The 21,656-nt window shown below is 40.1% G+C and overlaps 1 protein-coding gene across 1 annotated transcript in view; it reads left to right on the top strand.

The window, feature by feature from the left end:
- LOC129726187 (pickpocket protein 11-like) overlaps positions 1-21,656 on the top strand; it is a 492,216-nt gene that overhangs the window by 339,726 nt on the left and 130,834 nt on the right. The window contains exons 2-4 of the mRNA XM_055682897.1: positions 13,005-13,104; positions 13,159-13,251; positions 13,326-13,509. Of these exons, the coding sequence (XP_055538872.1) occupies positions 13,009-13,104; positions 13,159-13,251; positions 13,326-13,509 (373 nt within the window). The 5' untranslated portion in view covers positions 13,005-13,008. The remainder of the gene's footprint in view (positions 1-13,004; positions 13,105-13,158; positions 13,252-13,325; positions 13,510-21,656) is intronic.

Here is a 21,656-nt window from a genome sequence, read left to right as displayed (position 1 = left end):
TTCGAAACCTGCTGCACTCCGACGATTCAAGCTGCGGTAAAGGTAGCAAAAACTCATCTCCGGCGGCAGCTTGGAAACTCCCATCTATCGTTTGAGAACATGGCAATAGTGCTCGCACAAATTGAGTCAAGCATGAATTCTCGTCCCCTTGTGCCACTATCTGAAGATCCAAATGATCTCTCCGCCCTCACGCCAACGCACTTTCTTATTGGCACAACCATGCAGGCGCTTCCAGATCCGGACATTCGCAGCATCCCTACCAACCGGTTGGATCACTTTCAACGTATACAGTTACTACATCAACAATTTTGGCACCGTTGGCGCACTGAGTATCTCGCCGAAATGCAAAAATCTTACCAGGTAACCAATGCTAACACATCAATTTTGCCAGGACGCATGGTTATCGTAGTAGATGATTGCCAAATGCCACTGAAATGGCCACTAGCCAGAATCGTCGACGTACATCCAGGATAGGATGGCCTTTGCCGAGTGGTAAGCCTTCGTACCAGCCGCGGAATCATCAAACGACCGATGGTAAAAATTTGCTTATTACCAGTGGAAGATGCCGACAACAGTATTTCTTCAATTGCTGCTACCAACGATAACACTAATCAGCCTGCAGCATCAGAACCAGAGTGAAGATTCCAGATACCCTAAAATGATTTGTACACTAATCGAAAAAATATTTAATTAAAAGTCTCGAACTTAAGTAATAGCTGTAGGTAGTAAACTGAAGCACATGTTTTGATTATTGAAATATGACATTTCAAGGTGGTGGCGATGATTAGAGATGGTGCCTACTAGCTTAATGTCATTTGCGATGTTTGTAGACCAGTTATAAAATTACTTTCATGCACCTTCACATTTCTCACAGGCACCACTACTACCAAGACAACCGTTTAGTACTTAAGCTGAATTCAAGCATTAGAAAAGTCAGTAATAAACCTAGCTACAGTAAAGCAAACTCGTTTAGCTAAATATAAATCTCGAACAGTGAAGTCTAAAAGTGATTTAGCGTTAGAAAAGTTCTCCTGTTTAATTATTTTAAATAAAACTTCATAAAAAGTATCCACCGCCACGTCAACATTTCCTCTATTCTTAAGGATAAATTGCCAGTTAACATTGTTTAATCAATTGCGAATATTTTCATAATTTGCCTTTCCATATTGAAAGACTTCCTCTAATTCATATTCGTTGGGTTTTTGGTGCGCATGTATAAAGAGTATTCGATTACCGTGTGATACGCCTCATTTTTCCATAGATGATTCAATGATTCAGTCACACAGAAATCATCATAAATGGTCGTAAATAAAAAGTCTAAGTAACAGTTCTGTTGATTTTTGATGTGGTTGATTTGATTCAGTCCGAAATTTGCGGTTTTGTCAAAAATAAGTTGCAGTGTTTCATTGTCCCCAACGCACAGTGGGGCGACTCCATACAAAGGCTGGCCAAGCAAAAGAAGTGTTAATCTCGTGTTGAATTGTTTCCAGAACATTTGAAGTTTATTATACTTATCAGCAGGAAAAATGTCTTTCGCTGCAATTTTCATTTCTTCTTGTAATTTTCGACGTTTAATTGTTTCATATATATGTTATCTTCCTTATCCGGTTTCTATGGTTGAAAGAGGACATTTAAATACATGTATAACACCATGAATTGACAACTTACTAGACATTGAATTTGGTGGTGCCGCTGAAGTTGAAGGCTCCATAATAAAATTCAACGAATTTATGAACTTGAAAACCAAGACACTGGGATGACACAACGTTCTAAATGAAAACGAAAAGTTGTAGAGAGCGATGACTGTTCTTTGTTTTTTTTCTCATAAAGCAAAATGTGTGCTTTACTTTTGTATGCCAACGAGTGCGAAGCAAAAGCAATCTTCAAACGGGCTATTGTTAGCCGGAGTTTGATGGTATGAATTTCCTGTTAGTATTCAACACTTCAATCGGTTTAGCGAATTTCATGATCATAAATTGAAAAGGGCTGAATGTTTTTAATATTGTTTTAAATTTGCAGAAAGTGACGAAGTTTGACATAATTAAAAGTTTCATAAAGATTTGTTTACTATTTTTTTATTTTATAACTTTTAATTCTCATTCCGTCCCGAACGCTCGACGAAAACGGACGCATTAAGTGATTGTCTCGCTATAAAGTCGCTACTGTGTGAAGAAGAAAAGAAGCATTGCTTACTCGGTCGTGTTTCAAAGAGTGCGAAGTGCGGTGTAAAGACAAACTGATAATCCGAAGGTCATCCTGCTATTGTGCTATAGCTGTGTCGCTGCGAAGCTGCCCGTTCCAGCACCGAAAGACTCGGTGATCGTGCTATTGAAGACAACAAAAAAGAGGTACGTGATTCTTCGCCACTGTACTGTTGCGCTAGTTTGAGCGCAATGGATGTGGATCCCTTAGCCTCCGATCCCCCGTCTCCAAACCCACCCGACCCAGTCCTTCCTGTTCACCCCCCCTCTGTCCCTGCTTTAGTCAATCCTCGTCCCAGGCTCTACCCAGACGGATCAACGGGTCCACTGGTTCTCTACATGAGGCCCAAACCAGGAGGAAAATCACTGAACACGTTACAAATCGCGAAAGATCTGACGTCACGATACAAAGCCGTGACCGAAATCGCAAAAGTCAGACCAAACAAGCTCCGTGTCGTGGTCAATGATCTGGATCAGGCCAACGATATAGCTCGCTCTGAGCTCTTTACACGCGAGTATCGCGTGTATGTACCTGCACGAGACGTGGAAATCGACGGTGTGATAACCGATTCGAGTCTGACTGTTGAGTGTATTCTGGGGAGCGGCGTCGGCTGCTTCAAAAAATCCACTACCGAGGCGAAAGTATTGGATGTTAAGCAATTACGGTCCATGTCGCTCGTCTCCGGTAAAAAAGTATACACTCCGTCAGACTCGTTTCGCGTTACGTTTGCCGGATCTGCACTCCCTAGCCACGGTTCTATCAACCAGGTTCGTCTGCCTGTACGTTTATATGTGCCCCGTGTTATGAATTGCACCAATTGCAAGCAGTTAGGCCATACAGCTGCCTACTGCTGCAATAAGGCACGGTGTGGCAAGTGTGGGGAGACTCATGCGGAAGATTCTTGCAGTGTAAACGCTGAAAAGTGTATTCACTACGGGGAAAATCTGCATGAGCTTTCCGCATGCCCGGTGTACATGCAACGCAGAGATAAAATTAAACGGTCTCTTAAGGAGCGCTCAAAGCGTTCTTACGCTGAGATTCTTAAGAAGACCGTGACCACTTCTACCATAACATCGAACCCCTTTGATCTGTTGTCTTCAGATGAAACCGACTCTGACGAACCACTAGAGGGAACTTCTTTTGCCTGTCTTGGGGAGACTAGAAAGAGGAAAAATCTTTCCTCTCCTAAGCTTCCCAGGAAAGGACCTAAGGTTTCGCAAGATGGAATGAATAATACGAACAAATCTAAAAGTGCTACGTAAAAGCCGAAGCAAACTCCTCCTGGGCTTGCAAATTTAAAGTCCCAGAAGGAGTTCCCAGCACTTCCTGGAACATCTAAAACCCCAGTTGTTCCTTTTGCACACCTAGATAATCAAATAAACTCGGGATTGGTGAATTTTTCTAACATCGTGGACTGGATTTTTGAAAACTTCAATACACCTGATCCAATTAAAAATTTCCTCACAGTACTTCTCCCAACAGTTAGATCATTTTTGAAGCAGTTGACTGCCCAATGGCCCCTCCTTGCAGCGATCGTATCCTTCGATGCCTAATTCATCTGCGTATATGAAGGATCCTATCTCTGTCTTACAGTGGAATTGTAGAAGTATTTAACCAAAAATTGATTCACTTAAAGTTTTGATAAATAAAAACAAATGCGATCCATTTTCCCTTTGTGAAACTTGGCTTACTTCAAATATTGATCTTAACTTCCATGATTTTAATATTATTCGCCTTGATCGAGACACCCCATATGGAGGAGTACTTCTAGGGATTAAAAAGTGCTATTTTTTCTATCGTATTAACCTCCCCTCGATTCCAGGCATCGAAGTTGTCACATGTCAAATGACAATACAAGGTAAAGAGCTTTGTATTGCCTCAATATATATTCCTCCCAGAGCACAGGTTGGGCAACGGCTGCTCTTTGATTTATTAGAACTTCTTCCCTCGCCACGTTTGATTTTGGGAGACTTCAACTCTCATGGTGTGGCTTGGGCTTCCCCTTACAATGATAACCGCTCCTCTTTGATCTATAACCTTTGCGATGACTTCGACATGACTATTTTGAACAACGGTGAAATGACACGTATCCCGAAACCTCCAGCGCGCCCAAGCGCTTTGGATCTATCCTTATGTTCGACGTCGCTACGGTTGGATTGCACATGGAAGGTAATCCTCGATCCTCACGGTAGCGACCATTTGCCTATTCTTATTTCAATAACTAACGGTTCAACTCGCATGCGACCAATTGATATTCCGTATGACCTCACACGGAATGTCGATTGGAAGTTATACGAGGAAATGATTTCAAAAACGGTCGATTCGATTCAACATCATCCACCGCTTGAAGAATACAACCTCCTCGCGGGCTTGATTCTCGACGCCGCGTTGCAACCCAAACGAAGAAATACCCTGGCGTAACGATCAAAGAACCGCCTCCCACTCCGTGGTGGGACAAAGAGTGCTCCGATGCCTACACGCAAAGATCCGACGCGTATCTGACCTTCCGGGATACAGACGATGCCGACGACTTTAAACGTTATTCGGAGCTTGATACCAAGTTTAAAAGCTTGACTAAGGCAAAGAAACGCGGATATTGGCGTCGGTTCGTAAACGAGACGTCGAGGGAGACATCAATGAGCACTCTTTGGAACACAGCCCGAAGAATGCGGAATCGCGTAACGGTCAACGAAAGCGAGGAGTCTTCAAGTCGGTGGATATTTGATTTTGCCAGGAAAGTATGTCCGGAGTCTGTTCCTGAGCAAAACATTGTTCGCGATGCGTTTCCGGGCCACGACGCGATAGAATCACCTTTTACGATGGCAGAATTTTCAGTTGCCCTCCTGTCCTGTAACAATAACGCGCCTGGTTTAGATAGAATCAAATTCAACTTGTTGAAGAATCTACCCGGCAATGCCAAGAGGCGCTTGTTGAACTTGTTCAATAAGTTCCTGGTGCAAAACATTGTACCGCAGGATTGGACGCAAGTGAAGGTGATCGCCATCCAAAAACCAGGGAAACCAGCTTCTGATTATAACTCTTATAGGCCGATTGCAATGCTATCCTGTATCCGGAAATTGATGGAAAAAATGATACTCCGTCGCTTAGACCACTGGGTCGAATCAAATGGTCTGCTATCAGATACTCAGTTTGGCTTCCGCCGTGCCAAAGGGACGAATGATTGTCTTGCGTTGCTTTCAACAGATATTCAGCTGGCGTATGCTCGCAAAGAACAAATGGCGTCTGCGTTCTTGGACATTAAGGGGGCTTTTGATTCCGTTTCTATTGACATCCTTTCGGGTAAACTTCACCGACAAGGGTTTTCTCCAATTTTAAACAATTTTTTGCACAATTTGTTGTCTGAAAAGCACATGCATTTTACGCATGGTGATTTGGCAACTTTTCGAATTAGCTACATGGGTCTTCCCCAGGGCTCATGTTTAAGCCCCCTTCTTTACAATTTTTATGTAAATGACATCGACGAATGTCTGGCAAATTCATGCACGATAAGACAACTTGCCGACGACAGCGTGGTCTCTGTTACAGGAGCCAAAGCTGCCGATTTGCAAGGACCATTGCAAGATACCTTGGACAATTTGTCTGCTTGGGCTCTACAGCTAGGTATCGAATTCTCTCCGGAGAAGACTGAGATAGTAGTTTTTCTAGGAAGCATGAACCTGCTCAGCTCCAAGCACAATTAATGGGTAAAACGATCTCTCAGGTTTTGGTGCATAAGTATCTTGGTGTCTGGTTCGACTCTAAGGGCACCTGGGGTTGCCATGTTAGGTATCTTATGAAGAAAAGTCAGCAAAGAGTAAATTTTCTTCGTACAATAACCGGATCATGGTGGGGAGCCCACCCAGGAGACCTTATAAGGCTTTACCAAACAACGATATTGTCTGTAATTGAGTACGGGTGTTTCTGCTTCCGCTCCGCAGCAAACACACATTTGATCAAACTGGAGCGAATACAATATCGTTGTTTGCGTATCGCCTTAGGTTGCATGAAGTCAACCCATACGATGAGTTTGGAGGTCTTAGCCGGAGTTCTACCGTTGAAAAACCGCTTCTGGAGCCTGTCTTCTCGTATTCTTATCAAATGTGAGGTCTTGAACCATCCTGTGATTGAAAATTTTGAAAGGTTAATCGAACTCAATTCTCAAACCCGTTTTATGACATTGTATTTCAATCACATGTCACAAAATATTAACCCTTCTTCGAATATTCCAAATCGTGTCAACTTACAAATACTTCTGATTCTACTGTGTTTTTTGATACATCCATGATAGAAGAAACTCGTGGAATCCCGGATCATTTACGCGTGCAGCAGATCCCCAAAATTTTTTCCAATAAATATCGAAACATCAACTGCAACAATATGTTCTACACTGACGGATCACTTCTCGATGGGTCCACTGGCTTCGGTGTCTTCAATAACAATTTAACCGTCTCCCATAAGCTCGATAATCCTGCTTCTGTTTACGTCGCAGAATTAGCTGCAATTCAGTACACCCTAGGGATTATCGAAAAAATGCCCACGGACCATTATTTCATCTTTACGGACAGTCTCAGTTCTATTGAGGCTCTTCGATCGATGAAAGATGTTAAGCACTCTCCGTATTTCCTGGGGAAAATACGGGAACTTTTGAGTGCTTTATCCGAAAAATCGTTTCAGATTACCTTAGCGTGGGTCCCTTCTCACTGCTCGATACCGGGCAATGAGAAAGCGGACTCTTTGGCTAAGGTGGGCGCTACAAACGGTGAAATTTATGAAAGACCAATTGCTTTTAATGAATTTTTTGCATTTGTACGTCAGAATACGATCATCAGTTGGCAAAATTCTTGGACCAGAGGGGAACTGGGAAGGTGGTTACATTCCATTATACCCAAGGTATCGACGAATCCGTGGTTAAAGGGGTTGGATGTAGGTCGAGATTTCATTTGCGTGATGTCTCGGCTTATGTCCAATCACTATAGATTTGATGCGCATCTCCGTCGTATTGGGCTCGGGGAAAGTGGTATCTGTGCCTGTGGTGAAGGTTATCACGACATAGAGCACGTTGTTTGGTCATGCCCTGTACACCGTGACGCCAGGTCTAAATTAATATTTTCCCTCCGGGCCGAGGGTAGAGAACCAGCTGTTCCTGTTCGTGATGTCTTGGCGAGTCGCGACCTACCCTAAATGTCCCTTATATACATTTTCCTGAAATACATCCATGCTCAAGTCTAGTCCCATTCCTTTCCACCCACATTCAACAAAACGGCAAGAACACGTCGTAGACCTCGATTTTGGAACCAGCAATTGAACCCCACACGAACTCGCCAGGAAAACCCGAGGCCTTTCTTTATATCTTGGCTCAGCGGCACACACCATATGGCAACTTGAACACCAGCGAACAACAACAACGAACCAAAACCAGCAACTAGACCCCGCACAATACCCTCAGAACCCGAGGATTACAAGCCCCTGTCCCAGCTCATGACATCGTGGCTTAGCAGAACAAATCCATACATGCTGCATATTCATTCGATGATCATCAGACGACCATTCAACTACAAAACACTGATTGAATAATACATGCTAGTTTTAAGATAGACTTAATTTCAGCTCGTAGTCGGCAGCGAGGATAAAATATTTGCTTATAGGTTTTAAGTCATCCGATATAATTGGCGCCGTTAAACATTGAATTGTATTTGTGCCGTGTCAAATAAATGATTTGTGAAGAAAAAAAAACTTTTAATTGATAAATTTTGTAATTTACGCCCAAATTTTTATTATATTCTTACGGATTGAGTTCGATATCATAAATTTCCATTAATGGGGTATCTTGGTTATGATTAAAATTAATCCTGGATGAAATTTCAAACTCAAAAAAAAATGAAAATACTGCTATCGCTTTTTTCACTAAAGTGACAATTTGCGCAGTTTTGCGCAGCAGCGGACAGTATGCATTTGAAAGCTTACGTTTTTACCTAAATTTTGAATGTAGTCACAACCGTGGCAAGCTGCGGCAACTAAACTTTTAAGCTACTTTTCTTCAAAAAATCACGTTTTTTTTATTTTTTCTAGTGTCAGGCCTACTATGACCAAATTTTACAATATCTAAAAAAAAGGGTTTGTTTTGCACAATATTTATAACAACTTTTCCTTTGACGTCAAAAAAATCCAAGCAATCATTGAAGCTACAGAGCGTTTCAAAGTAATGTATTTTTTTCAAAAAAAAAGACAAAAAACGTCAGTTCGCCAAGCTTTGAAAAGTCATAAAAAATTCAGATTACATGATATTCCACCCAAATTTTGGATTTAGACACTTGAATGTTATAGCAATAAAGGAAAAATATTATGAAACAGCTAACGAAAAAAAAATTTTTTTGGCTGATGGCCAGCGACTGGAGCGTGCAACGACTGGAAGAAGAATACATTCATTTTCTGAGTCCTTAGAAATCTGCACGGCGTTGAGTAAAGTCTCCGTGAATATGGATTTTAGCTTCGGGAGGAAGTTGTGACAAAATTTGTTCAGTAATTTGGAAGAAGGTTTCATAAGTGGTTTTGTGAGACTGGTCAGGAGGAAAATACACTGAGGCAAACACGTGTATTTCACCTGCTATGTGTGATTTAACCCACACATTCTCAAATTCCTTAACTTTTGTTGTTTTGATAGTTTCGGAACTATAGTTAGACGAAACAGCTATCAATACTCCGCCGCCTGACTTCTTTTGGGACTCAGCAAATTTCCTATCATCTCTGAATACATTATAGGCGCTACCAAAAATTTCTTCACTTTTTATACTTTCATCCCAGCTGTTTCAGTAGAATAATAATAGAAAAGGATGCGCTAAGTAAATTTTTATGAATTTCCTTCATTTTTGCAGGGCTTTTCATGCGATTGAAATTTTGACAATAAATCAAAATTTCATTCGCATTCTGTTTCAGTGAAGAAATTTTGGGAAGTAGGTCGATTGACTGAGAATTGTTTACCTCTTTCTCATCGAAAGGAGTCATTATTTCTGAAAAATCGGTCTATAAAATTTGTCGGCACTTTCCCTTGCGCGTTGCAGGGATTGAATCCTCTGGTTGTTCAAGTGTCTACTATAAGAATTAAGGTCTACGGAAGCCGCTTGTTTCGGTACGCCGAATTCTTCATGTACCTCGAAGAAACATTTCCTGAGCTCCTCCGCAGCTACTGGTAGTCCCTTTGATGCCAAAGTAATTTGTATGCTGGTTTTCGTCATACCGTCGTAGCAAACCGTTGGATCTTTGTCATGCATGTTCGCAATGCAGAGACGAACAAGGTGCATAATTTTTGGATCTCGTAAACGCGCCTTCAGAAAACGCCCGTCTCCAACAGCTGATTGTTGTGTTAGGTTGACAACAGGAGGATGCATGGGGTCGAGCGACCACGATGTTGGGTGCGATTCTAATGTTGCTGACGAAGTAGTGTTCTCAGTTGGTGGTGATTTAAAATTGCTTAAGTAGAGCTCGCGGTATCGCAGCCGAAAGTCATGCTTGAAGGCAGACCATGTTCCTTCCGCTTTTCATTAACAAAAGCCCAAAACCGTTTTGGCTGAGTTTTTAACTTTTTTGCATTCGCATTACGTACCGTCCGTAGAGAGCTCTGTTGTAAAATTATTATTTGGTGATCGCTTCAATAAATCTCTGTTTGGTGGCGGAATTTCGATTGTTTGAGGAGAGTCTCAAAGTTCTAGAGCGTTGTTGTTTAAAATCACGAAGACGTCTGTTGATCCACGGAGGTGACATTCTTGGGCGACGAAATGGTACGAGACTTGGAAAAAGCTGCGTGAGTGTTGCGTTAAAGAATTGAACTGCCTCATTTACTTCGGAAGCATTGGGAACTGGTGACCAATCGACAGACAAGAGAGCCTTCTCTAAGGCCTTCAAAGTTAATGCGTGCGAAATCAAGGATTGATCGTCAGGGGGTTCACTGAAGCGTATGGGAGCCGTACAATGCAGGTGTGTCAGGATTGGAGGATGCAAAACGTCAACGGGAATAAGTGCTTCAGGAGGATCTGAAAGGTGACACATCGGTACAGCCTCTTCATCCACAAATATTAGGTCGAGTATTCGGTTCAAATGATTGTTTCTTAATTTGAGTTGTTTCATATGGAGCACCGTCATATTATCCATAAAAATGTTACTAACGGAGGCTGATTCGCTGGGTATAATTTGTACATACCTACCAGTAGCGGCCCGCCAGCACAAATCCGAAAGATTGAAGTCACCGAATAGCATGTGAGTGTCGCACACATTTAAAGATTCTGCCACGGATAAAATCGAACTGTTGAGTGTCTCTAGGACAAATCGGTTTCTTGATAAGTCCGGGGGGACGTAAACCACGCCTAAGTAAACCACTCGTTCAATGCAGTCAACCTTAACCCAAAAATGCTCTAGGCTGTCGTCGATATGAACCGTGCAGAGAGTGGAACAGCTATGACAACGCCTCCTTCACGCGTTCTACCAGTCACTTCGGGAATGCGACCCTTTTTATATAAACAGTAGCTTTGGTTGAACAACTGCATAGAATTGATATCGTCTTTCAACCAGGTCTCCGTCAGAATGATGACGTCGTACTCGCAGTCAGAAACAGCAATAAAAAAGTTGTCGATTTTCGTTCGTAGATTTCTAACAGTCTGGTAGTATTTCCTGATAGGTGTCACTCGTTCGGTCGCAGCTACTTTGAGCGTGCCATGGGGTATATCTGAATCGAGCGAAGTTTTACCAGTAGTCTGTACCATATAGCATGAGGCGAAGTCGGATTGGCTTTGAAGACTGCAGCGTGACGCAACCTGATTGCAGGAAAAATCGTCACACAAAGATAAACTATAGAGTTCTCCAAGCGAAAACACACGAACACTACGACACGGCCCGCTTTACACTGTATATTGAAATTTGTGAGAGTGTGAATCAAACTCGTTAGTTTTTTATTTTCTCTTCTAGATGACAGTTCTCACAGGCGACAAAAAATTCTTACAGCTAACAAAGAAAAATCGAATACATCACACTAATACAAACGCGCTTGGAGAACTCTATTATTAAGGCCCAGTTACACAGACGGCGTAATGACGCCTTCTTCATACAAAATAGAACGCGCCCGCCAGAACGCGTCATTACCTCGTTTGTGTAACTGGGCCTTTACTACATTAATTCTTCCTCGAGCTCTTGACAGAATCTACACACTTTTACGCCACACTTATATTTCACTTCACTTTTTTATTCTATCACTTTTCACTTATAACTTGCACTTGCAAGCAAGTGATGATAAGTATAAAGTGATAGAATTAAAAAGTGAAGTTTTTATTTCACTTGTGTTGTGTAAACTTTTAGTGTATTTCTAAGAGAAACTATGACAGTTTCAAACAGATTTTGTAAACACTACCTTCGCAATTTCAAAAACTCGATTTTTCTAGGACTAGGTGATGCTAGGTTAAGTTGCCCTGTCGTTATGACTTGTCATTAAAAACATCAACAATTTAAAGAGCACGGGTGTTGAAAAATAAAACAAAAACCACTTAAAAATAATCCTTCCTTAAAGCACAGACAAACAGACGTGCCACTCGATGACGATTTCATCGACCAGAAAAATAACGATAATTTTGAAATTTTGCTTAATGGGCAATAATGTCGCTAGTGTCGCTATAAGCAAGCATTTACATTCATTATCAAAGACAAAAACCATCAGTGATGCCGCTTGTGTTGATTTAAGCAAGCGTGCACACCCATTAGCAAAGACAAAAATTGTTTTACGAAAATAGATAGTGGGCAACAAGCTCACATGGTAGCGCATGAGTGTAACGTTTCGAATAAGGACGAAGATTTTTCAGGATTTTTGTTCGAAGAGGCACGTCTGTTTGTCTGTGCTTAAAGGTTTCATCTTCGCTTACCAAATTCTAGTAAAAATGGTGCACACTGAATGAAAATATAACTGGAGTATCGGTAGAGAATTGCACTGCGTAAGCAGCGATCGCTCTTCAGCAGGTTTTGTATTCGAATGCTGTTGAAAACGAGCCGAAGAAAACCGTTGCTGAAGCAGTTTCATACCCTACATAAGTTTTCGAAATTTTCGCGAAGAGCTGAATGTGACGTGTAAACTAACAGAGTTGTGATTATTTATATTACTAAAAAAAATTCAGAAGATCTTTGCACAGTAGCAGAAATTATTTTGGTTTCGATTATAAGCATAGCAAAACGAACCCAGTTTTTGAAAATGTTTGATATCTAGGGTAATCGCTCCATTATTCATCTTAACAGCTAGGTGCACCTATAATCATCCTATTTCTCTCATTTCTCCAATTTACCATCAAATTTCTACAAATTTTGAAAGTAAATGTATTTGCTTCTCAATTTCGTCAACTGGTTGAGAGTTTTACGTTGAAAATATGGTAAAATTTGACGATAAATTGATCAAAAAGGCGTGATGAGATGAATGTTGGGCTGAGATGAATATAGGAGCGATTACCCTACATACCTGTTTGCTTTAAAATATGTTACTTGTATTGAAATTACGCACATTCATAGCAATGCAAATGAAGAAACCTGTGAATCTTCTGGTGATTTATAACCGAAAAAATGAAGAGGGGCACCAAAATAAGTTTTCGCCTGCAGCTCAAATCAGACTTCGTCCGCCCCTGTATATGGTTAAACAAATAATAACAAATAATTGATGAGAAACTACTCAAATCAATTTAATTGCACAGTTCATTAGTTTGTGTATGTGTGTTTTGTTTTCTTAATTATATAGCATACCAAAATTATAAACATTATGTTTGTTTTACATCAATTTGCAGTGAGATGGGTAATGAAAATCTACCACTTAAATATGGGATTACATCTCAGGAACGGGCAATTGAGTTTAAATATAACGAAATTGATACCATCAGTTTTTTAGTAAGTATGGTTAACATCGAAATATTTCAAGAAAATAGACATTTACTATTACAGTTGTATGTTCACAGTCCTGAAGAATTGCCGCATTCTTTAATGCCGAGCTATCGTCTCCGTAAATCTGGGGTATACATGCATTATTCTTTTAATGTAAGCTTTGCAAACATAGATAATTTCACTTTATGGTTACATTGTTTGTTTTATCTCTTTTTTGCACCAATCAGACAGTCGAAGTATTTAATTATCCCGACATCGAGAAAAAAACCATTTTTCAGAGGGAATGTCGGTATCCGTTTGAAAACATCGATCCATTCTCAGCATATAGTTTTACTAACTGCTTTTTTCATAAAAGAATACAACTAGAATTGAAAATATGTAACTGCACACTTCCCACTTCACCAATATACTGTAAGTATTTATACTCCAGATAGAATTTCCTAAATCTAAGTCTTTGGTTATTGCTACCTATATGATATTCCTATATGTATCATATGTGTGATAAATGAATAATTTCGGTAATTTCGGTAATTTGTACGACTTTGAATTTTATGTATTTCATTAGCGTAGCAAGGGGGAGTCGAGGGCAAATTTGTTTTTTTTTAATAGGGGGGGGGGGGGAATGTTTGTAATGATTTATTTATGTACTAATATCTATTCAGAATTAATATTGTATGTTCTGCCACAAATGGTGACATATCATCACTATTATATATATATATATATATATATATATATATATATATATATATATATATATATATATATATATATATATATATATATATATATATATATATATATATATATATATATATATATATATATATATATATATATATATATATATATATATATATATATATATATATATATATATATATATATATATATATATATATATATATACATATATATACATATATATATACATATATATATATATATATATATATATATATATATATATATATATATATATATATATATATATATATATATATATATATATATACATATATATACATATATATATATATATATATATATATATATATATATATATATATATATATATATATATATATATATATATATATATATATATATATATATATATATATATATATATATATCACGGTGCTCCCACAGACCGTTATTAGAGAAAAAAAATTTCACCAAAAATCTGAGTACACCATTCGATTCGTTATGACGTCCAGAATGTCTGGTCAAAATTTCAAAATCATCGTACGGTACATTTTTGAGTAATGCCCTTTTGAAGGTCGTAAAGTACAAAAAAGTGATAGAAAAACGACGAAATAATTATTGCAAAGCACGTTTTTCGACCAAAATAGTTTCTACACGTTCCAAGGGTTATATTTCAAGACAATAACAATAGGTGGAAAGATTTATTTGAAAATCCCACAGTGCACAGTGGTCGAAACTCGAAAAATCGTGATCGTCCTAGATTTGACTGGGAAAAAGTGATTTTATGTACTTTATTTTATGTCTGTGGGAGCACCGTGTGTATATTTGTACGCTTTTGTCGTAGGACTACGTCTTTGTTTTCTATACTAGATTACACTTTGTGAAATTGAAAATGAAACTGGCAAATGTTGCGTCAGATTTCAAACAATTATAGCAAGCGAACGACTTAATGCATCTTTGTTATTTCTATCCACCGACATAGGATAGATAAAATGTGTAACAATTTTTTGATATAATGTTCAACATTGTTGCTTTACTGCTTAATGGTGGAAAAAGGTGAAAAGTACCAAAGTCAAGCTTTTCCATACATTTCCCTCGTTATTGGCTTGCTTCCCGAGCACAGATAACAATAACATGGACGAAATAAATTTCACTGCCTACATATTTTGACTCAACAAAGTGTTTTGGTTTGTTTGTCTTTCTCTAAGCTGCGTGGCCACGTCCTAATGGCAAAAATCTATTCTGAACTCGATACAAAAGACTGCGTGTAGAAAATTCAGTTTAGTTTGTTACACAATAGCAAATGCAGTGCAGCTGTTAAAGGTACGCGACATTGAGAAACGAGAGCTGCATACGAGTAAACTTCCAGGCACTGCGGAGCATGTTACCTTTATTTTGCATACGGCAGCAACAGTTACCATCGTTCGCTGCAGGATATTTTGCTGGCACAGCTCCTGGAGGGCACAACGGAGAGCGAATTTCATTATGCGCGGCCAAGAAAAATATTCAAAGCTACCGTTGGTGCGATTATCAGCGTTCTATAGCACACATTTCGAGCTGAAGAATATCGAATCGGTTCTTTTTAGAACTATAAATGCTTGAAGACAAGAGTTATGAGAATTTTTACAACTACTCCTAGTGTGAAATGTTCATCTATTTCTCAATAATCATTTTTACAATAACGACCAGGGCGCACAAAAGATAAACAGTAGTGTTGCCTATGAATAGTTTATCACAACAAGACATAACCCTTGTTCACATGAACAAGGACTACACAGTCTTTCAGCAGTGAAACTCAAGGTTCTCGATCAGCTAAAGCTATAATTATATTTATTAGCGTATTTTTAATCATTTTAACCAAAACTTACAATTTTGTGTAGGCTCGTATTTTAGGTTGGAATTTAGATCCGTAGATTTATTTAATAGTTTACTGTAAGATTTACATTCAGTTTAGGTTTAATTTGTAATAAGAGTAATATTAAGATCAACTTACGTTTACAAATATTTTATATAATTGAAAACTATTTCGAAATTGCCAAAGACTTATATTAATACAAGAAACGTTTTCTACCACACTTCTAAGCATCTCTGATCTTCTTTTTTTAATGACACTGAAGTTTTATTTCCGTCTGTCAAATACCGTTTTTTGATGTCGACTGCGCAGGGATCGAGTACTCGATCGAGGGATTAATTTCCGATAGCGACGGGCCCAGCGTTGCCAGAAGCTGCGGCAACATTCCCGCCCCCGTAACACTGCGTGACCGAAGCAGTTTTACCTTGAGATTTGACGCTTAAAAGTGCCAGCTTGCTTACTGGTCTTCTAAGAAATCCTGTGCTCGTCTGGACTGTAGCCTGTCGCGCTTTGCCATCTGAACTTAACGGTGTCGCAGATACAAGATCTCGTATCCAATTGTTCCTTTTAGCACTATCCGCAACAAGAACTAGATCCCCTACTTCAATGGGTTTGGTATCGCCAAACCATCTTGTTCGTCTACAGATCGTTGGGAGATACTCTTTCAGCCATCGATGCCAGAAAATGTCGAGCTGATGGCGAATCTGATTCCAGCTGTTCAAAGATGCATCTCGTTGATTTACAAACCTAACTGCTGGCTGCTTCACTCCCTTGGAGCTGCCAAGTAAAAAATGATTCGGCGTGGGGCCGAAGGAGGGTTGAAAAGCCACTTTGTATTAGCATTTCTAAACGCCTCCGCCATGTCACTTTTGATTTGCCGCATAAGTACCCTTTCCGCTCCTACAAAGTTGGTACCGTTGTCGCTATAGACTTCGGAAGGAGCTCCACGACGACCGACGAAGCGACTAAAACATGAAATGCAACTATCTGTGCTTAAACTATACGCTATTTCGAGGTGCACTGCTCTGATCGTCAGGCATGTGAACGGAGCCACCCAATGCTTAGCGTGACTACGTCCGATTTTGACCGTCACTGGACCAAAAAAATCCACCCCGACGTGAGAAAAAGGACGTTCGAAGGAGGCCAGCCTGGCAGCTGGTAGGGGAGCCATCCTCGGAGTTGTTGGTTGTGATTTGTAGATTTTACACCATTGGCATAACCGAGCCGTTTTTCGTACAGCTGCCCGAAGGTGGGAAATATAAAATTTTTGTCTTACCTCATTGACGGTGGTCTCAAAGTTTGCATGGTGGTTTTCTCGATGATAATTTTCTAACAGTAGGTTTGTCAACCTGTGTGTCTTCGAAAAAATTATGGGACATTTCGTGTCGAATCCGGTATTTGCAGCTGCGCCTATTCTTCCGTCCACTCTCAGGATACCGTGCTCATCCAGGTAAGGGGAAAGCTTGTATATCGAGGATGCTTTCTCCACTCCGCAATCGCCTGCTTTCAACTGTGCTATTTCATCAGGAAATGATTCATTTTGACAAATGCTCCACAGTGTGTTTTCAGCCCTCTGAAGTTCCAGGGTGCTCAACAACCCTAGATTCCGGTGCTGCTTCGTGGTACAAGCGTTATTTATAAATCTCCACACGTATGCAACCGATCGAACAAGCCGCACCCACCGAGAGAATCGTTCGAATTTTATTATTGGCTTGCGTATAATTACTTTGTGCACAAAACATGATCGCAATTCTTCTACCGTCTCGAATTTAACGTTGCTTTTTGACGTAGGACTACGTCTAACCGCACTATATCGAGATACATCCTGCGGAAACTAAAACCAAGAAGTAACGTTGGAATGAAAGATTTCAAACGGTAATACTGATGTAACCACATGATGGATTACAATAATCGGTATGTCGTTGGATGGATAAAATGATGGACAATTTTGTGATTCCTCAGTTATCATTATCATTTCATTGTTAAACAGTGAAAATTTCATAAAAGTTTCAAGGTCGAATTTTCACGAAAAATGTACCAATCACATGCGAGCACTCCTGGCGCAGACTTCATGAGTAGACACCAACTGCCTGCTGTGCTAGTGTTCGCTTCCAGGAGCCTAGACTATTTTGATGTCTTGAAGGTGAAGCTTTTTCGGAAAGTTCCTAACCACCTCCACTATGAAACAGTTTTACGTTCTGCTGTTAGAATGTTATTAAAACTGATGTCTTGAAGGAAAACATGCTGGCACAGGCAACAGTACTACACCGAGCAATGTATGAACAGAGCGCTGGTCATTCGTCGTCTATCAGTGCAGTAGAACTCGATATTCATTTGTGTGCAGCCAAGCCAAGTGAAGACTACATCGCCGCTGTCGACGCACAGTGGGGCGTGTTGGGTTAACGCGTAGGTATCGTTTTGCGATCGAATTGCCGTTTGAATTGTCTTCTTCTTCTTCTTGTTACGTATAGTAGCAAATATCAGAATTCAATATGATTTTCCGGGTACCGCAAAATACATTGCGCCAACGGGAACAACAAAATCCTGTACGTGTTGGTAAAGGCAGATAGCATGGTATATAAATTAGGTTCATTGTACAGATAAAATGCGTTGTTTATTTTGAACTCTACACTCTGTATTTCTCATGTCCGTTTTTTTTGTAATTCTTTATCGTTATTTTTTCCACAAACTTAGTTTAAATAGTTTATTTGACACGGCACGAAATTTTTTTATGTGACATCTTTGCCGCTTGGTGATCGGAGAGTGAGCCATCGTTCACAAGACAAATAAATATTGTTTAATTCAATTTAATTAATTTAAATTCAATTACACTAAGGTCGCTTTTTACGCGGGTTTTTTGTTACGCGGCTTTTTTACGCGGATTCCGGGATTTACGCGGTATTTTTTTATTTTTTTTGCCCGGATTTCGGTTTCCCTTCACTCGGAATGCAAAATTAAAGATGTTTTTTTTACGCAGATTCCGGAATTTACGCGGTTTTTTTACGCGGATTCCGGAATTTACGCGGTTTTTTTACCCAGATTTTGGAATTTACGCGGTTTTTTTTACGCGGATTCTGGAATTTACGCGGTTTTTTACGCGGCACGTATCCCCCGCGTAAAAAGCGACTTTAGTGTAATTAGTACTGCTTATATCATGATCATTATATTACCGGCACATATTCCGGTCATATTCCAGGAATCGTTTTACCAATTCCGGTCATCCGCTTCGGCAACCTAAAGAACCAAAATACCTTTCTTTTGGAGGATGTTGAGCTTGAATTGATTTAAATAATCAAGAAAACTAAGAAATGTGATTGGACATAATCGCTCGTTTTTGGTACATGTGTGCCAAAATCGAACCGTGCCACAAGTAAAACAAGCTCAAATTAAACAGAGCCTCAAAGGGAAATATAAAACTATTGTAGTCCTACGTCAACTATGCGGTCGTGTCTTGGATACCACCATCCTACTATTTTTTGGATTGGCCATTGCTGTTCTGGGTACTGCAGAAATGCTGGTCCGCGAAACCACTCTTTTTCCGGCGACAAACAGGGGCCATGACCCCACTCTGTGGCTTCATCAGCAGTGTTCATTTTCGTCGGTACCCATTTCCACTCCTGAGTTTCGGTAAGCGTTAGTATTTCACCAATTCGACAAGAGACGTATTGCCGATATCTGCGAGCGTCTGACCGGATCCAAGCTAGTACTGTACTAGAATCCGACCAGAATATTCTTTTGTCGATTGCGTAAGTATGATTATCACCCACGAAACTTGCTAGCCGAGCACCGAGAACGGCTGCCCTTAATTCTAGAAGAGGTATGGATAGTGGTTTAAGAGGTGCAACTTTCGCTTTCGCCGATATCAAGACACAAGATATAGTTCCATCAGCAAATAATATTCGGTAATATGCAGCAGCGCTGTAGGCCTCTTCGCTTACATCCACGAATGTGTGAAGTTGAATAGAGCGTATCGATCCTGAAGGAGTTAGGCCAATGAAGCATCTAGGAAGCCGAATAATATCGATATGGCATAGATTGTCGGTCCACTTTCTCCATAAGTCAAATGCCTCATCTCCAATTTCTTGGTCCCAGCCTGTTCCGCAACGCCATATCGTTTGCATTAAAATCTTGCCGTGAATTATGTATGTAGCCAACAAAACAAGAGGGTCGAATAATGACATAACGCATCGTAATACCTGTCGCTTGGTTGGTCGAAGGCCCTCGCCAATAATTTCTAAAATATCTTGCCGCATTTGAGTTGAGAAAGCCAATTCGTATTCAGTTGGTAGCCACAGCATGCCGAGTACTCTTTCAGCGCCGTCTCCCTTTTCTAAGTCCAGTTTTTTAACCGCCGGAACCACTGTTTCCCCCAAATGTCGCAGTACTGCTGGAGAGTTGGAACGCCAACCACGTATGTCAAACCCGCCTCTGCTATGTATAAGTTTAACTTCAGCTGCCACTTGCATGGCTTCTTCTTCGGTGTCAAAACTATCCAACAAGTCGTCCACGTAATGACACTTCACCACGGCCTCTGCAGCGCGTGGAAACTCAGCGGCGTATTCTTCGGCGTTTTTATTTTTGATATATTGTGCGCTGCACGGTGAACAACTAGAGCCAAATGTTGCCACGTCCATAAGAAACCGCCGGTTTCTTGGTTGTATCTTCCCGCCACAAAAAATGGTAACGGTGGAATCTCAATGGTAGCGGCATCCGATAAAGCACTGGCTAGTGGCGCGGGGGCATCGGTTTGGTTGAGCGTTTGATAGGATGTTGTGGTGGTAAATCTGACGTCATATTCGGTCCGGACAACGCATTGCCATCCGGAGGAAGAGAAAATGCATCTATCATTTCGCTTATCGAGCGGGTTGAAACTGAGCTCGTTTCCCTACGAGAACTTCGATTGGAGGCTTCCAGATTAGATACCCTCCTATTCACGACCTTTGATGTACTAGTATTAGGCTCTACTTGTCCGTCATTCTCCAACCATTGCGAAACCTTCTCATGAGTCGTACGACAGTTATCGCTCACAACACTTTCTGTTTCATGTACCTCCTGCCGTTCCAATAGATCTTATTTTTCTTTAAGGAACGTTTTCTCCAGTTCTTCCTCTTCTAATATTTGATTTCTCTCCTGATCGATCCGCTTCTTCTCGAGCGCTTTCTCCAGTTGAAATCGCTTACTGCGAATTTGTTGCTCCTCTTCTAACCTTTTTTGCTCCAATACCTTCTGTGCTAAACCTTTGGAAGATCGGCTGCTCACGCTGATGGGAAGGCAACCATTGCACACCCAACGACGGTGTTCTACAGATGCTGTGACGTCAGCACATTCGAAGTGATACCACTCGGTACACTCGTCGCACTGAACCATGTCATCGGCCCAGTCTGGTCGATCACAAGCAGCACAAGCACTCGCATTTATGCCGTCATCGACGTTATCATTGTTTGCCATTCTAGACAAAATTCTTTAGTTTGTTCACACGAACAAGGACTACACAGTCTTCCAGCAGTAAAACTCAAGGTTCTCGATCAGCTAAAGCTAGAATTATATTTATTAGCGTATTTTAAATCATTTTAACCAAAACTTACAATTTTGTGTAGGCTCGTATTTTAGGTTGGAATTTAGATCCGTAGATTTATTTATTAGTTTACTGTAAGATTTACATTCAGTTTAGGTTTAATTTGTAATAAGAGTAATATTAAGATCAACTTACGTTTAAAAATATTTTATATAATTGAAAATTAGATCGAAATTGCCAAAGACTTATATTAATACAAGAAACGTTTTCTGCCACACTTCTAAGCATCTCTGATCTTCTTTTTATGACACTGAAGAGCAGATCGCGCCAAATCACCGATGGTCGAATATCGACCATTTTTGATTTGAATGAAACTTTGCACACGTATTTGGCTCAGCAAACTGAGCATTTTCCACAGATGGAGCGATTTTTTACACCCATGAGTTACATTCTAAAAGGGCGAATGCCTTTTGGCATAGGTTT

This window comes from Wyeomyia smithii, chromosome 2 (genome assembly GCF_029784165.1).
Source record: "Wyeomyia smithii strain HCP4-BCI-WySm-NY-G18 chromosome 2, ASM2978416v1, whole genome shotgun sequence".
NCBI classification, from domain to species: domain Eukaryota; kingdom Metazoa; phylum Arthropoda; class Insecta; order Diptera; family Culicidae; genus Wyeomyia; species Wyeomyia smithii.
The sequence above is the reverse complement of the archived record's forward strand: the minus strand, read 5'-3'. Positions and strand labels throughout refer to the sequence as shown.